The 27138-nt window shown below is 42.9% G+C and overlaps 1 protein-coding gene across 2 annotated transcripts in view; it reads right to left on the reverse strand.

Moving 5' to 3' along the window:
* pbx1b (pre-B-cell leukemia homeobox 1b) overlaps nt 1–27138 on the reverse strand; it is a 69611-nt gene that overhangs the window by 18777 nt on the left and 23696 nt on the right. For both annotated transcript variants that reach the window (XM_008296965.1, XM_008296974.1), the window contains exon 3: nt 137–381. In XM_008296965.1, the coding sequence (XP_008295187.1) occupies nt 137–381 (245 nt within the window). The remainder of the gene's footprint in view (nt 1–136; nt 382–27138) is intronic.

Here is a 27138-nt window from a genome sequence, read left to right on the forward strand (position 1 = left end):
AAAAGTGTAATATTTGCCTCCAAACTGTAGTGGAATGGAAATACAAAGCAGCAGAAACTGGAAATACTCGAGTAAAATCCAGCACTTGAGTAACTTCCACAGATGTGTGGCATTCCTGCATCCACTCAGGCCTCACCTGTTCGTACTTCTCCAGCTCCGTGTGGTAGATCTGTCTGATCTGGGACAGCTTGGCCCTGTAGTCGGAGTGCTCCGCCGAGTTGTCCGCCCCCGCTCCTCCCGAGGCGGCCGCGGCCGCCGCCGCCGCTGCAGAGCCTCCGCCTTTCTCCGGACCGGACACGCCCTCTGCCAGCAGCATGTTGTCCAGCCGCATGAGCTGGGGGTCGGGGGGCTCCTCCTCCTGGGCGCCGCGGATGCTCAGCACTGCGATGACAGGAGAAGGTCAGAGGTCAGTCATAAAGGTCGCACCTGCAGTGGCGTGAGGCGCCGTAACAAGCTGTCAGCGGCGCTGCTCGGCTGACATCGCCGAGCAGCACCGGCACGTCCGCCGGCTCAGTGTGAGCCGAGCAGGATGTTGTAGCAAAGACAGACACATGGGCAGTGGGAAGTGTGCAAAAAAAAATCATCCCTCTGTTGTGTTTAGATTTCAAACCACTGACTACCTTCACATCTGTCTTTTTATATGTTTTAGAAAAATGTCCAGTGCACCTAAAAGTTAATGTGATTTGGACTGAAGGATTGAAACTGATGAGAAGGAACAAGTTCTTCAGATTCTACGTCCCAAAAGTGACGCTCCTGTACAACTAAATGTTATTTTTGTTTACATTTTTATGCGGAATAATGTTTGTTTGTGACGAATATGTTGTGAATCGACACATCTGTTATAACCGAGAAGAAGCTTTAAACACAACGCAAAAGGGTCGTATTTTAACCCAAACTGGGATATTTTCCCAAACCTAACCATGTTGTTTTGGTACCCAAACTTAGTCAAACAGCGAGTGAAAACTAATAATTAACAGTGAATTCAATTCTAAGAATACTGGTCCCATGTTGGACACAGACCCTGCTCTCCTGTGTGAAGTCTCGTAGCTGACTTATGCCTCCGTCCTCCTTACATGGACTTTGTGGCTCCTTCAAACTGGAAGCCTTTCCCAGTACGTCACATATACCTTTTGATGAAGAAGTATGTTTCTGAATACAGTTTAGCTGCATAGGAATGAGTTTTCGGGAGACATTGTTGTCAGACTGAATCCGATATGGATTCTTTTTGGAATATATAAACTCAGCTCCGAGCTTGTGTGAATCAATTTGTTCTCCAGAGCATTGGACTCAGTAATAAACCTTTGGCTACTCCTTACACACCAAAAAGCTGCTGTGACCTTCTCTACTTTAAAAGCCAGGCAGCTGATTCTCGTAAATTTGGAATCCAATCATCCGGCCTCCCACGATAACTAACTGGCGGCTTGATTCAATTAGAGCTCAAGCGTTTCGTCCCTTAATCAATGAATTGATCAACAGAAAAATATGAGCAGCAATAATTCTGAGGGGCAACATTTCCAGTTTTTCGCTTTAAATTTAATACCTTTGTGTTTTGGACCACATCACCTTGGATTAGTTTTTTTTTTCTTATATTGTATACAAGACATTAGTTGAGAAAATGATCAGTGGATTATTTGCTAGTAAACACTTTTGCAGCCCCAGTAGAGGTAGAAGTTTGTCTCTTCTCCCTCACTAATCACTATTATGATTATCGACGCTCTTCTTTATGTTGTTCTTTTGGCTGCCATTTATTCACTAAATGTAAAAAAGAATTGTTTAATTATCAGCCTCCCAATGATCCTCCAACAAATCATGTATAAAGTAGTGTTACATTGGAACGAATAGAAAAACCTTCGCTTGAAATTGTGACATTTCATTCAAACCACTTTTTTCTTTGTCTTATTTAAAAAAAATCACCAAAAATAAATAAACGAGATTCTGTACAAAACTCAAAAAATGTGCACTGCTCGGCGTGACCAAGAAGCCATAAGTGTATGAGCTGCAACCAACAGTCCCGTGGCTAAAAATCCTATTGGGCTGAACTGGGATGAACTGCAGGCTGTGTGTACAGCATGCAGATTCACCTTTAAGGCCTTAGAAACATGCTGTGCATGTTTGATCCCGATTTTATCAGTGATTAAAAAACAAGTGAGTTTTAACCCTTGCTTTCGATTCATGGCTTATGACAATACAAGTGTGTCATGCTACACACTAGCTGACTTCTCTCTACTTCCTGCCATGGCTGTGCTGTTTCCATGGAGGTGCAACACTTCATATTACAGCAAAAAAAATGAGCCTGAAAAAAGCAAAGATATAGATAGACTTCATTTGCTGACGTATATTAGAAAGGCTGAAACAAAAAGGTGATGACATGTGAAAGAGGTGTGAGCTGGTTAATACCAAGCGACAATGATGTGATCTGATGGAGGAATATGTGTTACCCAGGACAATAAATGAGATTGGACGGTATCAGCAGTAACCTGAAGGGATGCCTCTGCCTTCCACTAGAGGTCTCCCTTGCCATTCTTTAGGACATTCAAGTCCCACCTTCCATTTTCTGAGGTGGAAACACTCCCAGGCTCAGACTCTTCCTCCTCCATCTGAGAACCATCCATTTCAATATAAAAGCTCAGCTCCGGTGTGGAGCTCAGCGCTGCCTTGGACCAACCTGATCCCAGAGTGGACGCGGGCGGCAGCTGGTGTTTTCGTTACCGGGCCTCGGCCGCGGCGCCGACGCGAGCTCTGACTCTGTGACTTTGTGCCCCGCGAGTGTTGATAGCCGTTTAAAACAGCACCACTTGTCATTTGTCTCGTTGTCATTGAATGAGAAGGGACAGGCAGGGAGCACTTCATTAATTCAGAGACAATAGGAGTGCTTGGTGCATTAACCCCAGACTGCTGTCCGGGTTGGTAGGCCTGGGCAGGGGGTCACTGGGATGAGAATGAGGCCTGCTGTACTAGCAGGGGAAGAGGAGGGGGCTGCCTCGTTCGCCCCCCACCTCAGACTTTAAGTGGACTGGAAATGCAAATATGGCAACTGTTGGCGAGTGGAAGAGGTCAGCGGTTCAGGCCACGGGCTCAGCGGGAGGTAGATTGAGTGTGGGAGGAGTGTCGGAGGAGGACGGAGGGGGGAGGCGGTGGTGGGGCGTCTCCTGGGATGGCAGGACTGTACAAACATCCTGTCTCATTACCCAGAATCCTTCATCACTCCGGTAATGTATGGACGGCGCTCGGAGGTGGAAAATCTCGGATGGCTTCACACCCGCCTCACCTCCGCACCGCCGCGGCTGCAGCCGCGCTACGACCCGATCAAGCCCGCTCCATCAGAAACTCTAAACCCGCCTGTCTGCTTTAGTTAACGTACACCAGCGGCGGCTCCTGAACGCTCACCAGAACGGAGAGGCACCTTTTCTTTCTTTTTTTTTTCCCCCTCCTTTTTTTTTTCTACAGTTACCACCTCATAAATACCAGACTAAAGTGGGTGTTAAAATGAGAGCACACCACAATATCCCATGGAGGAAAATGAGCTGCACTTTCTGGAAGTAATTTTCGGCAGGAAAACAAGTCGTAGCAGAACGTAGTTAAAGAGGAAGGAATAAAAGATTTTGACAAAGCGCACAATGAGACGTTACGTTGAATTGAAAATCAGGGACAAGATTTAAGATTCCCAGCAGACATCCTGAATCTCTGTAAACAAAACATTCTGCATGTTCCTTTACATGGTTACACCTTCATTCATCAATCTATGAATATGTAATCAGTTTTAATTTCAAAGTCACTGGATGATGTCTGCTACTTCTCATACTTCTTCTTCTCCAACGTGTGAAGCAGGCTTCAGGTTTCCACACAGTGTGAGATGCAGAGCTGCAACGATTAATCAATTAGCGAATCAACAACTATTTGATAATCAATTCAACTGAGTAAGATCATTCTCAGTCAGCTTCTTAAATGTGAATATTTTCTTGTTTCCTTTCTCCTCTATGACCCTAAGCTGAATATCTCTGAGTTGTGGACAAAACAAGACCTTTGAGGACGTCATCTTTAAGCTTTGATCTACATTTTCTACCATTTTCCGACATTTTAGCAACCAAACAAGATCCGAAAAAAAAGAAAAAAATAGGAAGCTTAATCAGTAATGGTAATAATTGCTATTTGCAGCCCTAGTTAAACGCCGACCTACCAGAGTTGTCTTTCAGATCTTTAAATACAGATTTTAGGTGAAACTGTGAGTGTCATCAGTATCATAAGAAATCACAAAACAAAGAATACAATCTGAGAGAACAACAGGGTGCAAATGCAAGATGGAAGAAGCTCTCCTCAGATGTTTTCGAGCAAAAAATCTGAGGTCGGATTTCTTCCCCAACTCATAAAACGTCTAGACTGTCAAATGAAAAGGAACATAAAAATTCCCTGTGTCCACAAAAACGATTCAATTCACGTCTGCCAAGTTCCAGCTTAACATTCATGAAGTGTTTATTTTACTTGGTTTGAAGCTCCTCCAGCATCAGTCTTATAAGAGCGCCTGTTGCAGAGAAGGTCATTTCTTAGGAGATCTCTCCTGGAAGGGAAAAACCAGCAGGCTGATTTTTTTTTTTTTTCCTTCGACATCAGAAAGGTCACGGACAAAAGGAAAGCAAACGACTACATTCGCCGGTTATCCGAAGACGTACATCATGCTCTTAAGCTGAGAATTAACCGAAACTCCCGTTGCGATCCCCAGGCCTTGCTTGTTGACACGTGTACACCCTCCACTAATCAGCCGCACATCACATCGTCTCCTCGTACGCCGCCCAGATCCCAGCTCCGTTCTCGCTGCTGATCCAGCTGTCTTGGAGAGCATCTGTCAGGAGGGACCCAGGAAGGAACAATGCATTACGCCATGTTGGCTGTGTACTGTCATCCCTCATTGACAGCACATTGTCACACTTACACAGTGTCCTCTGAGCTGGGAACAAGCTAAGTAGCTGCCTGCCTGTAATATCAGCTCTTCCTGCCGACTCTTATCACACGATCTGATGGGATCTTGCTCCGAGTGGGGTTAATGTGGATTTCTGCGAGGAGGACGCGTTCATTTTTAATTTAAACGACTGATCAGGCCGATCCTTCTAACGATGACAGACGCGGTGACAATCTCTTGTCTCGCGATTGGGTAGTTTCCTCTTACACGGAGAAAAACCGCAGACCTGCAGAAGCAAATGATGATTTATTTATTCCACCCTGAACCTAATTAAAACCATGGAGGGATTATCTCAAACAAATAAAACGAATAAAGAAAAGAAAGGGATAATGTGCCTCCATAAAATTGGCTTTGCTGTGGGTCATAATTACACGACTCAGTGAGGGCCACTTTATTGGCTAATGGCAGCCTAATTGATTCATCCTAATGTTTTTCGAGCCTTGGGTCTGCTGGGCACTCCCTGTCCAATAGTGCTGGTGAACTTACTTAGCCACCCGCAGACAAACACTGAAGGTTCTCCCAGGGATAAACAATTATCTGTGTGTGTGTGTGGGAGAGATCCGGGCCCCACTCCCCCTCAGCGAACACACATTTTCTGTATGTCTCTAATGGATGCCATTCCCCTCTTGGAGGCGTTTCAAAGATGGCTTGTTGTCAGACGATGCCTTATTCCTCCCCCCCTGTTGTTGACAAGCAATTCTCACAAGGAGGCATGCACCGCGCTTTATTGCCGCGCTTTATTTTTAACAAAAAAAACGTGCGATTTTTTTATTTTTTTTAACGTTGGCTTTTTTGGTCGGTTAGTGGATTTAAACACGCAGAATGCAGGATTGTGGTGGAGTGGTGGGATGGAAACGTGTATTAGACGTGTCTCTTGCACGGATGCGTCGGGACAGCATGGCCGGTGGTTTTACTGCTCCGTGTACACGCAGAGAGACAAAATGTCACCGACTGAGAAGACAAGAGAAGTAAACTGGAATGGGAGAACATGACATTTATTTAACCTCCCAACATCTGGCCTTTTACAAATCAAATCGATATTTAATAAAAGCCCAGGGCAATTGGCTTTTGGAGAGGTGGATGTTTAACCGTCTGGTCGTTTATCTGGGAATATTTATTTCATTTCCACACAGCTGAGGGAAAAAGCTTTTGCTCTTTGAGGATAAGCTCGGAATATCATGCTCGGAGATGATTTACGCCCCTATTTGGGGGAGAGCAGCTCGCCTAAACCCCCTTCTTCTCCCCCCTCGTTACTTGTTTTCAGCAGGCACATGTGTAACACTCTCCATTCCCCATATATTAGTCATTCGAGGAGATTGGCTCGCGGCCTCATATGAAGATGGGTGTGGGTATTAAAACATTAATTGAACTACTTGCAACAGAGATACATCATTTCAGAGCAGCTCTGAGTTTGGGCCGAGTCTTAATTGAACAAAGACCAGAGAATAAACTCTGTCTTCTCTCTCTGAAGGGGAATGAACCGTGGCAAAACAAAAGTGGGTTGGCTGCCTGGGGCACCGTAACTAGCTTCTCTGGAGACGTGTTATCACTGGGGAAGGACACAGGTCCATTATAGTTTGTCACGTACATGATGGGAGTCCACAGATGTGAGAAAAATTAAAATTGACAGCAAATACGAGCACGATCCAACTCTAAAAATACACTTTTGAGTCAGTGACAATATTTGGGATTGTATCAAAAGCTTGTCAGGGGGATTAAGATTTCTTCCAGGACCATGCTTCCATCTTCAAAATGATTCTGTTTTTTTTTTTTTTATGGCATAACAATATCAGACTCAAAGAGTTACAGCACACCATGCTCTGCAGTCCAGATATCTTATCCTATCAGATTAACAGAGGCAAATGGCAGGCTGTCAAAAACCATTACCATATGTAATCCCCTTCTAGATTTCGAAGGCATGTCGACAGGGACTGTTGGCATGGCAGCCTGTCATGGCGATCGGGTGATTGGGGGAAAGCCTGATGTTTAATTAATGACGTTTGGCTGTTCTGTCACAGTTAGCAAGATGGACAGTAAAACATAAAGGCCTCTGACAGAGATTGGATACCGTAGTTCAAACTGGTGGAGACCTTTGGAGGCCCCTGCGTTCTGCACCCAGATGCTGAAATGTGATCCGCGGCGCTACGTCACGGGGAGCGGCAGCGTTAAGGGGGAGAGCCGGCCAAAAGTGACACTCGATGCCGGTCAGGTGACAGCGTGTCCAGGCACATCAACAACCGCCTGCTCTGACATTTCCAACAGCTCTTTGACTTTCACATCAGCTTTTCTGTGGCCCACGCAGGCTGACGCTTCCTGTGCTGTTAGCTTTAGCACCAACCACCACCATGGCTTAAAATAGCAAATAAATACCTGACAGAGCTGACTTTTTATATGCAAAATTCAAATCACTGCTTGAACGTGGGGATAAAATGCAAAGTTATGTTGGAAGTCACTAATAGTTTTATGCCAGGCTAATATTTAACTATTTTTTAATTTATAAACTATTGACTATTTTAGCGATTAGTTAATTATCTTTGGGGTTAATTTGACCCCATTAAACATCTCAGAATAAATCATTGTCATATTTTTTTCAGTTTTATTTAAAGGGCTATTTACACATAAACTTGGGTAACAATTTTAATTATGATATTTTCTGGAGGTTTAAATTGCTGGAGTCTAACTGAACCCAAGGAAAAATGATGTCAGTAAATTTGAAGCTAATAGGAGGGTTAAACTTAGCTAATTTTATTGTGATATCTGTATATCTGTGTATAATGCAACATATTACAAGATGTAAACATATTTTAAAATGCAAATCTGTAAAATTAAACTATAAACTTCAGCGTGGTAAAAATAATGACTCTCACCGTATAAGTCAGTAGTGCAAGCCCACATAAATTCAAATTTCTATTAAATCCCTTGACAAAACCAAAACGTTCCATCTATATATTAAACATTTATATATTTTCACAATCGTAAGCAGCACTGGTGTAATCTCGCCTGGATCCTTAAAAACACTCTGGTGTGTATGGTGAGAGCCAAATGCTTTTGCATAATTAACCCTTCCTGGTCAGGCGGTGGTCGGCCTGTCTGCTTGAATTTACTGTGACAGCTCTGGCCCTATTTGTTTGCATTGGTGCTTCAGTGGGCACACTTCATTGTGGCTTCAGCAGTTAATAAATCACAGTAGAAGCCCCCTCTTTCTGCACCAGCCTGTGCTACGGTGGTCCTGTCACAAGGCAGGCACCAGAGCCGAAGCGACAGCTACATGCTAATTCAACATCGGCATAATTCATTATACAGTCGCAAGTGTACTGGAATGGAAAGAGAACCAACATACACCAGGAGGAAGACGACAGGCATCAAACTGTTAAATCCTGCTCTCCTTAAGTCCCCTCTGTTTGCCTTTGTAAAGACTCAAGTCTTTAAAGTCCTGCCAGCAACATAAAATTATACTTCACTTAGAAAATATGCACAAGATGTGCTTTGGGATGTGTAAAGAATAAAATGATTTTTGCTGCATTTACTTTCAAAGCATACACATAAAGTCATGTAATTCACTTTAAGGGAAAAAAGGTTAACGCACAATATCAAAGGGGTTAATGGACAATGGCGACAATTAAGTGGCAACCGAGCTCCTTAACGGTCTAAAGAAATCTGTCTTTTTATGAAATACACTAATCTATACAGCCAACTTCCTGTAAGTCACACAAAAGCCAACATAAAATGACAGATCAAAAGGTAGAACGGGGGCTGCTGCACTAAAGGGGAAATTAACAAAAAGATAAAGAGTCAATTAAAGCGATAAGGCCTTGTTCTCTTCAGAAGGTGAAAACCAAGGGGAGCGGAGCTGACAGCCTTCACATTAAAGCGCTCTGCTGCTTTCTCATCCTCTATGTGGCCCCGCCGCTTCGTCACAAGAGGAAGAAGCAGCGTCGTCTTTGTCAGGAAATCCTGATCACACACACACACACACACACACACACACACTCCAGTCCTCTGCAGATACCACTAATGGACGTAATTAGAATTAGATCCACCAAGACCTTCGGGCCACTTCTGACAATGTAGACTTTGGTTCACTTCTCACTGGAATGTACATGGAAATGCTCTTTATTAGTTATCAGTTCACTTCTTTTCTTTCTTTCTTTTTTTAAATAAACTTCTCTCTTTATAAGAATGGCATGCTTGACCTAATCTCACTGCATTCAGGATGAAGTTAAATCACCAGCAGCCTCGGGCTTCCATCTAGTTCTGTTAATGTCTACAGAGCCAAAAAGAGTGCAAACTATTGTTCAAAAAGTACCTCAATATTTCTGATTGCGCGACACCGACCAGCCCCGTGAAGCCAACCTTTGAACCCAATGTTTTGTGATATGTTTGACAGAAAAATTTTTTTCTTAGATTTCATTTGAATACAGCGAATGTTATCGAGTTCTCTCGCAAGAAAAACAAAGAAAACAAAGTACAGGAAAAAGAAGTCATTTCATGTAGATTTTGCCAAACTCTTAAAATTCTCTCTCACAAGGTCTCAAAGGATGTAAGCAAACGTTGGCCTCAGAGATGTTAAACCTAAAAAAGTCTATTCTTTAGCCTGTCTATCATTTCACTCTGGTATTTGTGGAGAAGCAGTAACTGGCAGCTGACAAATGAAGCCAACGTGGAAAGGCTAAAAACTGCAGTTCCTTAAAGGTCCACTTGAGGCTGACTCCAAAAGTGCCTCAATCTCCACAGACCTCAATAATAAAAAAATGCTTTCCAGCAGAAATAAGCATGTTTAAAGCCTGGTACAAAATCCATTTCAGTCTCTTAAGCTAATTTCTTCCTTGATGACAACTCTACTGGGTTCAATTGTTTAACGATCATTTAAACGATAATAAGGCTTAACGTTATGCCACTTCTCACACCTCAGTCTGCTTCACCTCTTTGCAAATGTTTGGATTAGTTGGGAGTTAGGTGGAGACAGGCTCTGCCAAGATGCAGCTGGAGCTACCACACTGGTTGATGTCACAGAGGGTTCATCCATCTTTATATACAGTAAGTGGTGCAGAAAAGCACTGTGGTTAACGCCCCCACCACACTGTGGAAGTTGTAATACAGTGCAAGAGAAGATGCATCTTTGAGGTCATGCTGGCCAATTTTAGTTTACATAATTTTTTACTCGTATAGGCTTTGCTTCCTGAACTGATTAAGGACTCAAATTAGTGTAATTCTTGTCATAAGAAAACTCAGACACGAATATTTGAAATCTATCTGCAATACGAAGGATGTATCGCTGGATGATTATGCCACACCACCAACAAAACTTTTTCTGGTACTCTGCTTTGCTATGTGATAGACCTGCTACTCTGTGTCAGGAGGAACCTCGGTGGAATACAAAGAACAATGTGTGTTTTCTGCAGCAACACACCGTTTTCCATATTCACAATAAAGATAATGTAGGATTGCACAGAACGCTCGACTCCAGATCCACCTCTAGGAGTTACTGGGAGCTTTTCAACAGCCCTCCAACCCTCCATTCATGGAATAATGAAGCATTTGGTGCCATTTATAGTCTGAATAAAGCATTAGCTCACAATAAAAATAGCCCTTATAAGTCACAGGACATTTGCTCCTGTTTTTCTTCTTTGAAAACATAATTCAGGTAATCGGTAATACCTGTTTTCAGTCTCCACTCTTTCATGGCAAATACTTAAAGCGCATGATGTCACTTCATAAGTGTTGACCAAATTTACAATTTTGAAAATATCAAGCGAAAAAGGCCTGAAACAAAACCTGTCCGGTTGGGTTCCTTCCACTGTGCAACTTCTCAGCCCACATCCAGGATGGGTAGCAGTTAAAGAGCATCCAGACAAGTGTCCTGCGTGTCCCACATGAGATAGCGAGCGTCCAGCAGCATGCACCAGACTGGGGCCATCCATGGCCTCGGGCAGTGTGTTGACTGGGCCTGCCATGTCATTAACAGTCGCCTTGATCCGCTCTACCTTATTAAAGCCATTCCTTCAGGAGGGCAGACGAGCATGTCACAGTGTGAAACCAGGCCAAGGAGGGAAGGTGACCACACTGCCACCCTCAGCTTGTGCAAAGGGGGGCGGGAGGGGGGCTGGGGGTACGAGGCAGAGCGCAGCGGCTTTGTTGTCAGCCCGATCCCGGACCCCCTGATGTCCCTGTGATTCCCTTGTCAGTCTGTGTTAATGGAACTCACAGTGGTTATGCTCCTTCACATTCTTATCTCCTGTAGCAGGACGCTCGTACAGCCCAGCAGTGCCTGTTTGGCCTCAGCTGACCAGAGACAACTGCTGTGTTGAATATTGACAATGTCTCTCCTGTTAGAGAAGAAATTTGACTCTCGGTTAGGAATCCTGAAACTCAACCAAAGGTGGAGAGCACCGGAGTGACGCCATGTCAACAAACGCACTGACCGATCCATCTTTAAAATTGCTGCTAGCTACCTCTTGCCTCGGAGCAATGGAGTGAATACAATTATTATTTTTCTCACTAGTCTATACTAAAGCCCAACCGATATATGGATCGGTCGATATTATGGGCCGATATTGGTCTGTCACAGATATATCGATATCGGCATATATGAAACATATAGGGTTAGGGTCACCCATTGAAAGAGATACTTGGGGTAATTTAAATGTGGTGTCATCACATGCCCATTCAGCTGAGTGCGTTCTGACTTCATTGCTTACAAAACTCTCACTGCCTGCAGCACATGTAGCAGCATCACAGCATGGCAGACACTGGTGCGGAGTCAAGGGGTGTCTTCACTGCAAGCTACTAGTTTGTGAAATACATTTCTAGAGAGGTAATGAATCACAGCCCCATAAACTTCCCTTCCCAAATTACTTAGTATCAGCATTGCCCCCCAGAATCCAGCATTGGTGAAAACGAAGCAAAACATCATTTAATTTTTTTTGTTTTTTTTTTTTGGGGGGGGGGTATAAATATATTATTAACACAATAAAATAACGTATTAGAAGTCATTATTTCTGCCTGTATACCTCATTCATCACTATTAATGCTATTATCGGATTGCAAAACATATATTTAGAAAAAGAGCTTCATTATTGCCTCATATAACAGTCATTTGACTGAACCTGACTGATAGCAAGATAATGAGACAATGTGGACATAATCCTTCACACAGCAGCATCAAGCTGTGTTTTTTGTAAATAACCTAAAACACGATAATTTTATCAACTATTCACAGTCATTCTAACATTGTGGTCAGTTGTAGTTGACTAATATGTTTCGCTGCAATGACTTAGATGGCCGATTATTCAGATCAAACAACTAATTCATTCATTAAGAAAACAAACAACAGATTAATCAGCAATAAAAATAATCATTAGTTGCAGCCCTCCTACTGTACTGAGTCACTTGTCACACAAATTAACGTCAAAGGCGGCTTCGCTGCCTAAACAAATAGCGCTGCACCCCTGGACTCAACCAGCACTATGAGAGCGATATTAACCGATGCAGTGAGTTATCAGAGGTTAACTTCCTCTGACTGGTGAGCTCAGGAGTAAAAATGCCACAACACAAACCCACAGCAGCACCTGACTGGGAAGCCTGGCAGCTTCCTGCTCTGTTCCATTCCATCCATCTGACTGCACACTCTTGTGTGTGGCATTTTTCACGGAGCGCGGCTCTCCTACTGCCAACCAGTTTATGTAAAAGTGATTAACAGTAATTAATCCTTAATCACCATGATTAGCCAAGTCGCAGTAAATTAAGCCACATCTGGAGCAGCTGAGGGCTCGTGAGTGGCAGCAGGCATGCTGAGTGTGAACGCCAGTGTTTACTGAGGTCTACCTGAAACACGTGGAAGCAAACAGGCACAAGGCTGCTGCAACTTGACAAACAAGGCAGCAAGTGAGAATGGAAAAGATTCTTTCATAGTTGTGTAAAACATAGTTAAATTCAAACATGCATTGATGTTCGCGCACCTTTTCCTGATATCTATTTACACACCGCGGGTAGACCTACTGCAAAACACAAAGCATGACGGTTTGATTCACAGAGAAAACCCTCGACAACACGTGAGAACAGATTACAGGCTGACTTGGACAAAGTGATGAAACACTAAGTCATTTTTTAAAGAGCTATGACTATGAGTGGGACACTGCTACAATGGAAATGAATAATAATTGAATGAATTAGCAAAGAAAACTATTCTGTTAAGTGAGCTCACGGTATTTATTACGCAAAATTTCATTCCATCCTGTTTCCAGCTTCTGCTTTACTCACTGATAGTTTGAGCCGAAGTATTTTCACATGTGACAAACAAGCATTTAAAATATATAAGGGTCCTTTAGATGCATTTTTAGAACAACACTGACCAAGATATGTACAGAGTGTGACAGCAGTTTTTGCATTTTCAATACTGATGTCACTGCAATGAACTAGTAGAAGCCATTACATCATTTTCGTTGATTTTGTCGGTCTGCCTCTAAAGGACAATGTGGTTTTAAGGGTTAGAGTCACTCATTATATATATTGTATATTTTCCATTCTGCCACATGGGAATATTAACGTACCTCCAAACAGGCATGTTTTTTTGAAAGCTGTGTTTTAACAAGTTTCACAGCAGTAATTACAGAACAAGTTTAATTGTTTAACGGACATATAAGCGGTAAAACCTTCATTTTATGCAGTTGTTTTGGCTGAATAATAATAACAACTTTCACAGACATTACATAAAATCTGAAAAACACATGTACATATTACATAGCTGGGATGGCAATTTGAACAACACAAGTCTATCCATGAAATATAAAGCGAGGAAATATAACAACAGCAGCTCCAGCACCGGTTTGAGATACAGTTTAGGTGGACGTCACCAATCGTTGTGTGAACTAGTTTTGAAGTCTTTTGGTCGCACGGCAGTGAATCACAAGGTACTCATGCCCTCAAACACATAATGCTTTGTTGTCTATTTTATTATAAAAACGACAATAACTTACAAAGTTGACATCATGCTGCATTGAACATGACTTGAAACTAGCGATTGAGACTATGAACTCATTAGATAAATGTATATAATAGATCAAGAAAGAATTAGAGCCTTTTCTCATCAATACAATCACACTTTTCGAGATGAGAAAGACTACAGGATGAAGGCACTGCCGCATTGGCTCCACTTTTCCGATCATGTCTATTCATCCATCCGCTGATTTTCTTCAGTTCGTCTGCTGTTGAGTAACAGCAGGCTAAGAAGGCCATCCCAAACATCCTTCTCCCCAGTGACATTTCCAGCTCCTCCTGGGGATCCTGACTTATTCCCAAGCTAGATAAGATATGTAATCCCTCCAGCAAGTTGTGGGTTTACCCCGGGGTCACCTCCCAGTTGGATTTGCCTGGAAACCCTACAAAGGAAGGCGTCTAGGAGGTACCATAATCAGATCCCAGAACCACTTTAGCTGGTTTCTTTGGACACGAAGGAGCAGTGACTCCTAGTTCCTTAGCCTATCTCAAAGGCTGATGATCTCATTCTTTTGGTCACGACCCAGAGCTCATGACCATACCTGAGAGTTGGAACATAGATTGACTAGTATATTGAGAGCTTTGCCTTCCGGTTCAGCTTCCTCGTCATCACGATGATCTGGTACAACATCTGCATTACGCTTTATTTTCACGAGATCCCGAGATACTTAAACTCCTTTGTTTGGGGCAGCAACTCACCTCCAACCCATAGGAAGCTGCTGCTACAGACTCCTGTCTAAGCTTCTGTGTGGCAGTAACTCAGTGGAGACCGGAGGCTTCTCTGTGCACAGCCAACCAGCTAGCATCTAGTCTAACTTCATGTGAGGTGTTAAGAGAATATAAGTAAAATTGTAGTGTCTGTTGATAAGCAGATGTTCAGCAGGGAGAGGCTTAGGTACAACTTTATCCATATTTTGCCTCTAGGAGATGCACTGGATTCAGGTATATCTTATTTTAAGCTTGTACATTAACTGGACTGTAACACAACACGGGACTGAAAGTGGTGCTCTATTTTTTAAATGTGACAGTGCAATAAAAATATTTTGTGTGATCCAGATTATCATTTTGACCATAATTGTGCAGCAGTAAATCTAAGTACAGCAATAAATTGGATCAAAATGTGTGCATAATGACTTCACAATATAAAACTGCAATAAAAAATGTAGTTCCTTGACTATGGCAGAGAATATAATATAATGAGATGTCTTGTATGAATAAGAACACCTACATTTTTGTGTGTGCATTTTAAGGAAATCTGTGTTGGCTAGAAAGGCTTTTCAAGAAACCTAACAACTGACCTTCTACATCTACAGTAAACAGACACTAGAGCAGCTTCTCCACATTCACAAGGACACGCGCACAAACACAGAGCCCCAGCGCCCAGTGTGTACCCGTGCAGAATTGTTGATTGGCTGAGTTGCCTGAAGATGTCTCGGGGTGTAGCAGCAGCAGCAGCAGTGGCGCCGCCGCCGCCTCTCTGTAGCTTTTTCCTGCCAGATAAATGATGCAGGAGGACTGGTTGTGTGCCGGGGAGCTGGTTCCATCACAGCGGGTGTGCTGTGTCTCTTAGCCCAATGTTTCTCTTGTGCCCCCCTGGAGAGTTTTCTCCCTGCGCCCCAGTCTCTCCCTGTTACACAGCTCCAGATTAATTACACACTTTAATGAGCTGAATTATTAATGGGGCTCTTACTTGGCAGTTTAAGGAAATGCAGAGGAGAAGACGGCGTCGAGCATCGGGAATCGGGGCTCTCATTAAAACATCACACAACGCCTTTGGGACCCGTGTTATTTAGCCGGAGAAATAATAGGATTTGGTATTTTACATATCAGGAACAGAGAAGCTACTTGAGCATGAATCCACAGCGAGAGATAGAGAGAAGAGCCCTGCAGAGGCTCATGCACGACCATTATGATTGCAGGCCCAAAGAAAATGAAAGGCCATCTAATGCAGCCACTAGAAAAGGTTTCCTTTCTGATTGTTCAGCACAGATGGGAGCAATAATATCTGAAATGAGGTGGACTAAAGCACGAGTGAAATGAATGAAAAGAGAGGCAATTTCTAGGTGAATATGTCTCATTCCCCTCTCCTGTAAAAGAGATGGTTTTTATCTGTGACGCTTACAGCAGCGAGGATGTTCATCAAAATCAGGAATGTGGGAAATTGTCATTATGAAAGCAGCAAAAAAAGCTGCAGGAAAATGAGATTATTCACATAATATCACACTCGCTGATAAGAGAAAATCCCACAGTGAAGAGACAGGAAATGAAACCAGGAAACAAGTCGCAGAGTTGTTGCTGCGAGTCTAAATTTATATTTCTGCTGGAGTGAAATTCAATCTCCTCCCCATTTCTGTGTCTTGTGTGTGTGGAGGCACGTGTGTGTGTGTGTGATGTACTCAATAAGATGTTACAACACTGGGAACATGTCCGACACTGTGCTGCACCGCTAAGACTCACCTATATGATCTGACGGTGCTGTGAAAAAGGTGATTTGCTCTCTAAGTACGCTTAAACGTGTCGGAGAACAGAACTATTTTTTTGACAAAACATCTTCATCAGGAAGTTGCTCATATTTCTGGTGTGATGATGAATGTTTATCAGACGGGATTTTGCTGTGATGGCTGCTGCACTAACACGAGCTGCATGTCTTGAGAGCTCCAAGCGGCTTTCACGCTCGCTCGTGGAATCCACAGTGGGATCCCAGGGGATCTCTCTCTCTCTCTCTCTCTCTGTTTGTGTACAAGCTGCTGCCAGAGCCGACTCTTCCTGGTGTTTGAGGGGAAACAACAACAGGCTCATTGCACAGTCAGATTATATTACAACCCGACGCTCTGCATGGCTAAGACTCTGAATGGATTTTGGCGTTATTGCCGTATTTGAGAAGACACTCCAGGAAAACTGATGACACAGCGCCTGACAAATAAGATTGGAATCTCAGTGATGATTGCACCTCTGCGTCTCGGTGATACGGCATATTAGCACAAGTCCCGGATTAGTAATCACCGTGAAGAGTAATCAGATGACCCAGAATGGCCCGGGAAGCCGTACAGGCAGGCAGGCAGGCAGGCAGGCAGGCGGGCGTCTGGTTGGGACAGTGTCTTTGTGTAGCCCTGCAGCTCCAGACACAAAGCCCCGGGGACACTGCTAAACACCCCCCTGTAGCCACGATGAACAACCGCACAAGTTAAGCGCTGAGGATTCAAAAAACAAAAAAAAAAAGAGAGATGACCGAGCGGCTCATTACGTGGGCCCTATTTGGGTCAGGGAGCAGATGCAAATGTAGGTCAGAAGGAACCCCTGTTGTCAATCAAGAAAGACGAGAGAAGAGGGTGCAGTAATGGAGGAGGATGGAGAGGGTGTCTCCCCCGGTGAGAGATCGCGGCTGCTGCTCTTCACAGATCGTCCCCAAGGACAGAGGGGATCAAATCATCCGCAGAGGAGAGCGCCGGTGCTAAGCTTCAATGAGGAAACTTAATTAGACTCTTGCTTGTGAGGTTAATTTGAGCTAACCGACGCGAGTGAAAACGCATTAACATTTTTCTGTGGCAGGACCGGTCCAACATCCCCAGCTCTGTTTGCAGCGGACCATATATCACCAGTGCAGCCATCTAGCCCGCACCCTGCATGGTTTGCAGTTGGATGATGAGGCCGGTCTGACCTACATGCTGCAGACCTCCAGAGGATCCGACTCCTGCAGCAGCCTGACAGGGAGCAAACTGCACACGTTAAGTCACCTTGAAGCAAGATCCGCTGTCACATTTCCATGCTTGAATTCCTTGAAGATGACTTGTGTTTTTTTTTATTTTTTTCTCCCCTTTTTCTCCGACTGAAGCACATCATCTTTTCTCACTCTTGCACTTTTGGCCAATTCCAGCTCCTCTGCCGAATATCTCAGCAGCAGCAGCAGCAGCAGCAGCAGCAGCAGCTCCTCCAACTCTGTAGCACTTCATTTCACCTCACACTGAGCTTAGATGCAGCGCTAACTGCCTAGAGGTTGACACTTGTCTGAATAATGTTATGCTAATGCTCTAGTCTACCTGTATTTACCCCTAAGTGCAGCAAGCAATCTGTTGATTGCGAGAAAGCAATTTTCCTGAAAGAGGGGGAGAGCGGGCCGCGAGAAAGACTGAATGAGAGGGTAACAAGAGATCTTCTTTAAGCTGCGGCAAAAGCAATTTGCAGAGGACGACAATTTTCTCTGGCTGTGAAAGGAGCGCTCTCTCTAATTGTGCCTACGCAGAGCCATCAAGATGGGGATACAGAAAATAGCAGAGCAGGCTCGCACGTATCCCAGAGCAACTTAGAGGTATAAGCAGGAAAACAGCTATAAAACCTTCCTTTTATTTAGTCAGGAATATCTTTTTTGAACCCATTCATACAGTAGATTATAAATGAAAGAATAGCTCACATAAACACAGCTCGGGGTGCATTCTGTTTTCCAGCTCAGGCTAATTCAGCGTCGAACATTATATATAACAAACTGCAGCAAACACGATGACATGTATAAGAAAGAATGGCCTTCATCTCGCTGCTCTTGTTTCTTTTCTCATGCACAAGCATAATGCAACTCCAAATGCTATAATGATGAATGGGGACATTGTCCTTTTAATTTGTTTGTGGGTCCTTGTGTTGCCCGTGAAGGCAGATGTAGAAATTAATTGCTCTTTCTGACAAGGAGTGGGGCTGGTGTTTGTGTAAATGTGTGAGTTTGGGGGGGTAGAGGGGGGGAGAGGTTGGGAAGGCTTCTAAAAATAAAGCAGCAGAACCGTGTGTGTGGTGCCAGATTGGGCTCAGTGCTGTGCTCGTCTCGCTCTGGCTCGACTTCTATCTGCCCGTGTGATAAAGCTGCTAACAGGCCTTTATCAGGGAGCAAGGGGAAATATGCTCCTGCCAGATTAGGCCCCAGACTCTGCCAAGGTTATAAACAGCCTGTTATCTGTGTCCCAAACAGAGTAATCCACGCTCTATCAGCACCCAAACATATGGGCCACACAGAGCAGAGATAGCCTCTGATGGACACTTGGTTTTAATTGCAATGAGAGCCAGCGGAGCATCGCTGGGAGAGAAAAAGGACATAAAAAAGGTCTGTTATTGTGGACATCTCCCAGGCCCCGGTGTAGCCGGCCAGCATTCACAACCTCGACCTTTCTGCAACGCTGCACCTGCTCCTTCCTGTGCGCCGAGGCGATATCGTGAATGAGCAGGGCAGCGTCGATGTTACGTTTCCAGGAATCTATTAAAGCCCTGCTGCATATTTGTTTCCCTTCTCAAATTAATATTTTCCCTTTTCATCCAGTGTCATTTGGTGTCTTTGTGCATTTCCATGGCGTGCTAAATTAGATCTTGGCAGCAGCAAGTATGCATTAATTTGATTAGGCGCTGATGGGCTATTTTCAGTTCTCAACACAACACGGGCTATTCTTCAGCCGATGCTTCACAAAACATCACTTCTCAGATGCACTCTGGCTCCCTAATCAATAACAGACTTAAACTTCCCCAGACGCAGCCTTAGTAAACAAGAGCCACTCAGACGCTCTGTCTTTCAGCACAAAGCACACACACTCAAACATGCTCAGAAAAAGTCGGAGTGAAGTGAGGACATCAGACAAAGATGATGGAGTGTGAACTGAGTGTTCAGCCCCACAGGAACTGCGCAGTGCTTGTGCTGAAAAGGCTGCTGTTAATATGAAGCGCTATGTTTATATTTTCATGTCACAGCTTTGGCCTCATCCTTTTGTTCAATTAGGTCTACCGGACGTTTACGCCAGCATCTTTTAAACCTGCATGTTTGGCTGCTTGGGAAAAGTGGATCAAGTCGTGGACACGACAATGACACATTATCGTCTTAGTACGTTGGTATGGGACAGCAACTAGCAAACAGTTTCCTCTTTACACATCTTGCAGACCAGCGATATGCGCAATTAGTTGACTAAACAGTTAAATTTCCCTTGTTACCCTCACTAGTCGGCAGCAGAAATACTAGTCAGTGACTTTTCAAAGCCACCCACCACTAGCAGCTGCCTCCCTCCCTGCACTAATGCCAGAATGTTGTAAACCAAGAAGTTAAAAAGTGGGACAAACTGCATCTCGTAAAACCAGTGCAGTTGGGTTGTATCTTGTTTAAGGGTGTAGAGCTGTTTGCTTAGATACTAGAGTGCACTTTTGGAACAACAGTTCAGTCGTGCGGCAAGTTTACATACATTAGTCAATTACAACTGAACATGTGATCAAATGTTAGAGTGACTTCTGACAAGAGTCCTCATGCTGCAACTCCTTTATTTACCAAAGAACAGCTTCATCCTCCCATCTAAAGGATTACGTACGTCTCGTGATCGGTGCTTATCTTGTGATCAGTCAAATGACTATTATATGACAGCAAAGAATTGAGATCAGTTGGACCGTAGATTTATAAACTGATGGAGTCCGGCATCAATAGTGATGAATGAAGTCTACAGGCTTAAACAAAGACTCCCAGTGAGTTTGAAGTGATCTTATTGTATTAACTTTTTAGCTGTTCCAAAAAACAAGAAAGGCCATTTTGATGCCTTTCGTCTTTGCTAGTTAACGTACAAAGTAGAGACAGACTATGTCCAACATTTTTCCAAATTCCCACAGATGTTACCAATACTAGAGGAACAATGGCGACTCTGCACACAATAGATATTTTACTATTTACATTTTTAATTTGCTTACATACTTTTCTGTATAAACACAGCCTGCACTTTAGCTGAGAAATCTCTTGTGACTGTTGGTCACTGAGCCACTGACGGCTTTTCGGTTGTGCAGAGAAATGCAGAAGCTTTTAGTTTTTTACATAAACTGTTTTGTGCAAATGATTTATTTTTGGTTGCTTTTTTTTACAAGGCACGTAGAATAAGGTGGTTTCTAATGAAAAAAAACACAATTTGAAGCTTAATTTTGGTTTATTGTTATGAGGGAACGCTGTGTTACAGTTGAGTAGTTCAAGGACCGTGGTAAAGTTGAAAATCTCTTCCTGTTTTCGTAGTTTCTAGCTCTGGTGTAATCTTGGAGACTTTTTTGCAGATGCCTCATAAGCCTGCCAATGGGTTTTCAAAGGGTTGAGACATCCACCTAGTTGTAACACAAATGCAATAAAAAAATAAACGTCATGATGCATGTATTCCCGTATTGTTGCTCTGTTTTGGCATCACAGTGTAAGAAACTATACATACGAGGAGGCGCGAGCCGTAACGAGCAGCAGCTCCTGCGTTAATGAGGGCTGAGGTAAATCTGGGAGAGATTTAGACCCTCTACTACTCTCTGTCTCCTCATATAAGCAGCAGCCTGCTCTTTCTGTCGGCAGAGCTGTGATCTGAATACCTCTGCCTTCATAAAAGATTCAGGCCTTATTGACTTCCTACTTTGGTTTCCCCGCAGAGCCTACCTCCCCGGCTCCTTTTAAATTCTGCTCTCGTGGCTGAGGATGCGCACCTGCCTCGGGGAAAAAAGAAAAAAAAAAAAAAAAAGTCTCTGGCTTAACACGGGGCCTTTATAGCCTTTCCTGAACCACATCTAGAACGTATCTTTCTCTGTGCAGGAAATATACATCATGCTGCAAGATGACCCTGGAAATACTAAAACCCTGCATATCTGATAAATAATAAAGCTCCGAAGCGTTGCTTTGTTAAACACACTAATCACTCAGCTGTTACAGGCTCACAGGGTCAGTTGGGGATTATTGGCATTATAAAACGCCACATCACATCTGCTATGCTAAATATTGATATATCATGTTCCTTTTATTTCAGCATCTGTTACCTGCTCTTTACTGCACATCATTACTGAATGACTGCAGCATTAAAACCACACAGGCTGGGCTCATCTGTCTCTCTATACGATATTTCAAACGCAACCTACACAAAAGGGCACAAAGTCTAATAAATTCCTCATTTTATATACTGCCCCCAGATTTCTAAGTCCTGTCCAATAAAGTTTTAAATGTCATGAAGGACCTATAATATAGATAGTATAAACTAGAGCCAAGAAAACCATACAGTGCTCTGTCCCGTATCTTTTAATCCAATAAAGTTTTATATCTTTGAATCAACTATAAAATGGTTTTGAAATAGTCAACCAGGGGGTAATTGACCGACTTTATTGTTGTGGTGATATGTCCCAACAGGCTCGTTTCTCTTTTCTGACAGTAAATGAGAAAACTGTGTGCTATACAGAGTAACACAGTCTCAATTACTCAAATTAATGCCTATTTAGGTTGAGGTGTATCTAAAAGTGAAAATAAGCAATGATCACTGATCACATATAGTAGGGACAGAGTCTCAGGTGGAGGCTTATAGATGAAAAAAGTTGAATTCAAACAGTGCAGCATGCTCTTGACCTCTAAAAGCAGCAATAACCTTCTGCCCAGGATTTCCGAGTTGCTGGTCGAACAAACAAAAGCAGACCAGCATCTCCAAGGCGCAGCATTTCACACTTGGGTAGAGGCAGAGGACGGGCCTTTAATGACACACAGTCCCCCCAGTCACCTAGAATGAACACGCTGTGCTGGAAATAGACCGGAAACTCTGCCTCCACGCAGGCCAGAAACCTGGTGATGCCTGCCTGCCCGCCTGCCAAACAAATCCTGCCGCTGCAGCGAGAGACAAACCCCCGACCATGTCTCAATCATACAAAACAAACATGATCGAAGCATGTTATTCACTGAGTTATAATGCTGACACCATCACCGAGCAAAGTGCACACATACTGCAGCACACTTCAGTCAGCTGATGTGCTGTCCACTGATGTGTGATAACGCTGTGGATGGCACAAAGCCCAGCTTTGAATTTTCTGTCCGTGTCGTGTGCAGCTACCAACAAAACATTACACTCACTGTACAACAAAATCCACATCAAAGCAGAGAGAATATTTCTGCTGTGGCTGAATTCACTGCCGCACAAAATCCAGAATAACATGTTTACAGCAACAGTAAATCAAAAGATCCAGTAAGCAACGAGACTGGACATCAAATTTTTCCAATTACTTGAGTCTGGCACCAATAACAAAGCAAACTTTGAATATAAATGAATATAGATGTGTTTTTCTTTTTAAAAGATGCACTTGAATCAGGCTTGATGGCGGGACTGACCATTAATACCAGATGGGTTCATTGAAAAAGACTCTTTAACTGCCTGAACACACAAATCCACCAACTTTAGCAGAGTTTAAACTACTCACCTGAGCCAAATGTGCCCAAAACTAAACTTACAATTGACATATTTCATCAAAATCACTGTATTCTACACATCTCATTTAAAAATTTGGCAAAAATTTTGATTCTGTAAAACAAAAAAACACTTCTCAGCATAACTTAAAAGACATGAGCGACTTAACTGCCACCGACAGTCACGTAACAGAATATTAAGTTTTAAGTTTTAACAAATTTGTGCTATTCTTTTTTGTGTCACAGTCACATTTTTGAAGCTGTCTTACGTGGTAATGCTTTATCATATGTTTGAAATCTATTACACTCAAATACTAGACGTTTCCGGATTAAAAAGTTGGTGCCATTAAACCATTGCAGAAGACAGAAACAAGGAAGCAAGGAAATAGTGACGGAAACATTTCTGCTACTTTCATCCAATTGTTATTACACAGATGAATGAGAACCATATTAACTAGTAGGTAAAAATTTGCTGTCAACATAAATAATAGTAATAGCAAATAAACCTTACCAATGAATAATCCTGTAACAGTTATAATGCCTTCAGACCTGCATAAATGTGATTGGTCAGTTGATAGCCACACAGCTGATTAGTGAGCATGAATTAAACATTATATATCATACATGCTATATAGCATACTACAGATATTTTACTACTCGTCTCCTCTCTGCTCCATGTAAACACAGCCTGCAGTTCAGCCCAATAGTCAAGTTGTGCAGAGTTTTGGTTTTTCTCAGAATCTGGTGCGAACATTTTTGTTTGTTTATTTAAAATTTTGGAATAAGTCATTTTAAAGAAATATCACCATTTCTAGCTCACATTTGGTTAAGCTTTCCGATGAAAAAGCAAGTCCCAGATGAGTAGTTCAAGGACTGTCAGTAAGTTAGTCTGCCAATTCTTTCTGTTTATACAGACTCAGACTGTGACAAATGGTGGAATTTTGGCAATTCTTAAAAGATAACATGCTTTTCAAACCCGCAAGTGGGTTTTTAGAGTTCAGAGGGTTTAAGGAAGTGGTGTAAAACTGGAAAACATCCATTTTAATCATGAATGCATGTAATGGCCAGCCATAGGTTGCATGGACACGTTTTAGCTGGTCCCAAAAACATTCTGTTTTAGTATCAATCTCTTTTAAGCACCTATTTTTAGGATCTACATCTGAATCACAGCTGCCATCGACTTCTCTGCACATTTAACATGACATGCAGGTCACTTATATAGTATTAATACTGAGTGCTTTCTTATTGATTGTGCCTCCTTGCCAGTAGAAGCGACATGGCTGGTTTGTTGCTTGGAGACAGGCCATTTCATACATAAAGTAACTCACCTGTGCCTCTGTGCAAAAGCTCCCAGTATTAAATTCCACCTCCCAAAATGGATCCCCCCCCACCCCGTCTTCCGTTCCCTTCCCACCCTCCAGCACTGAATTCCCTGGCTTCCACCAGTCTGCTATGACAAAGGGAGTAAAGGCAAGCAGCACTGGGGTTAAGGCTCCAGTCTCCTAATGAGCTTCTCTGTTCCAGTATGTTGCATAAACCCATTACCTCCCAGCACATTACCTCATTCATTTCTTATATGTGGATAGCTTCCCTCTCCCAAGAGCACAGCATTTCAGACACGGATCGAGGTATACTGTATGAACACATACACTTGTAAAGACTCAAAGTAAGAGTGTGTAATGTTTCCATTTCACATAGCCATTGAGTTGACCCTGAGATATCAGGAAAACACAGAGGGGAGAAAAAAAAGAAACTCTACTGGCAGGAGATCTATTATTCAGAGAAAAGACAAAGAGAAAAAAAACAGAGAGAGAGGGAAGGAAAGAAAATGTCTCCCCTCGCAGTAGCATTATCTCAGTATGTGGCAACTATTGCAGAGTAGGATGAAAGACGCAGGTGGTAGTGAGCTCCACGGCGCCTCCAGCTAATCTGTGGATGCAATCCAGGATGATGGTGTCCCCAGATTCTCTTGCAATGTTTCTGATGGCTGAGTACAGTAAGTTCTCAAATAAATGTGGGGATTTAAGTAATGACCAAGTCTCAAATAACAAATAAAAGCTCCGGAAAAGAAGCAGCTGCAGTAGTGGCTCATGTGATAAGTACTGAGTAATGTACTTTAACACAGCAACTATTTCAACGCCACACATTCACTATTTTCTAATTGCTTCCACTTTGCCGTTTCTTCCAGTTGCTGTTGAACAAAAGGAAAAGATTTTTCTACTTAAACTGTTGGAAGTCTTTAAGTGTATGAGTAGAACATGTTTAGTTTACCTGTAGCAGCTTAACTGCGACTGAAATTCACGTATTCGTTCCAATTTTTTGGTCACCATTACGTTGTTGCGCAAGAACTTCCTGCACAAGAGGAGCTGATCTGAACTGGCAGTGGGATTCTGCCCTTCAGAATCAGAATCAGAAAGCTTTTATAGCCAAGTAAGTTTTCACATACAAGGAATTTGACTTAGTGTTTTAGTGCGTACCAGTAAACAGGAACATAAAGATTAAACCGTGTTGCCAGTCGGAGGTATTAAGTACAACAAGACAAATAAGAAGCAGTGCTAAGAGTCAAATTAGCAGAATGTGTAATCAAGGGTGCTGCAAGGTGGCGCAGTTGGTTAGCATTGTTGCCTCGCAGCTAGAAGGTCGCCGGTTCGCGTCCCGGTGGGGGCACCGGAATCTTTCTGCATGGAGTTTGCATGTTCTCCCCGTGCAGCGTGGGTTCTCTCCGGGTTCTCCGGCTTCCTCCCACAAGGTCTAAAAACATGCTGAGGTTAATTGATGATTCCAAAATTGTCCGTAGGTGTGAATGTGAGTGTGCTTGGTTGCCTGTCTCTAAGTGTAGCCCTGTGATAGACTGGCTCCAGCCCCCCTGCGACTCTCGTGAGGATTAAGTGGTGTATAGATAATGGATGGATGGATGTAATCAAGGGTTTACAAATCACAAAAAGTAACAGAAATATTTTCATTGCGCAGGAATGTGCAATTAGTCACCTGAGAATATATAAGGTTACATAGTATGTAGTGTAAACAAGAACTTGAAATGTGCAAGAGGATAATAATGTTCCATTGAAAAGCTGTACATCAATGCAACGCATAGAGTCGATGGCAATGGTGAGGGGAGAGGGGTTAGTGTCACTGGGGGTCTCTGGCCTTGTTGAAGAGGACCACTCCGGAAGTCCCTGGAACTCTGGATTTGAGGTTAGCAAGATTACTTCAGGTTTAACTCTGGATTTTGGATGGCTTTTTTTTCCCACCATGGCAACTCATGCTGCACAGCTGCTCCGGTTATATTCAAGATAACAGTCATATTAAAACGCCACCTGCTGACCAATCAGTGCTCTTGGATAATAACATCATCATTCCTATAAGATCCAACTGAGCTCAGTGAATAGCAAGTGAGAGGAAACTTTTAGCACTGTTTCATTTCCATTTCATTGTTTTGTGTTCCTTGGTAGAACGACACAATACGTGAATGTGCTCATAACTAGATTCAGAACCCCAGAGTTGACTTAAAGAGTTGATCCCCACCTTTGTGCGACTGCTTAGCCTGACTGTGGTTCTTAGGTTTAGTGAAGCCAGCTAATGAATAGAAACAATACATTCAAATAATTTCTACTGCATTCGACTGTTTTATTCAATCACTAACCGTCACGTCTCACACTTTGTTTAAAAGCAGACACAGAACACTCATAGTGTAAAAAAAAACAACTGAGCAGGAAGTGTCAAGTTTAGAATTGATTAGTGAATTAAACTTAAAAGGACAGAGAATCTGAGCAACAGAGTGCCCAGTGTGGAAGGATTAAGTTGCACTGATGGAATTACTGCTGTCCAATGATCCTGAACTGATAAAATATGTAGATGCTGTCGATATACTGAATAAACAGTTTGTAAAACAGGGAATTTGAGAGTAAAGCTGGTCTCAAATATGCGCCTGTCTCAAAATGATCTGTTTCTCTTTTGATAATAATTGTAAATAATTCACTTTTTCAGAATCTGGTACTTGTTTCAAGGC

This window comes from Stegastes partitus, unplaced genomic scaffold (assembly GCF_000690725.1).
Source record: "Stegastes partitus isolate 25-593 unplaced genomic scaffold, Stegastes_partitus-1.0.2 Scaffold25, whole genome shotgun sequence".
In the NCBI taxonomy this organism is placed as follows: Eukaryota; Metazoa; Chordata; class Actinopteri; family Pomacentridae; genus Stegastes; species Stegastes partitus.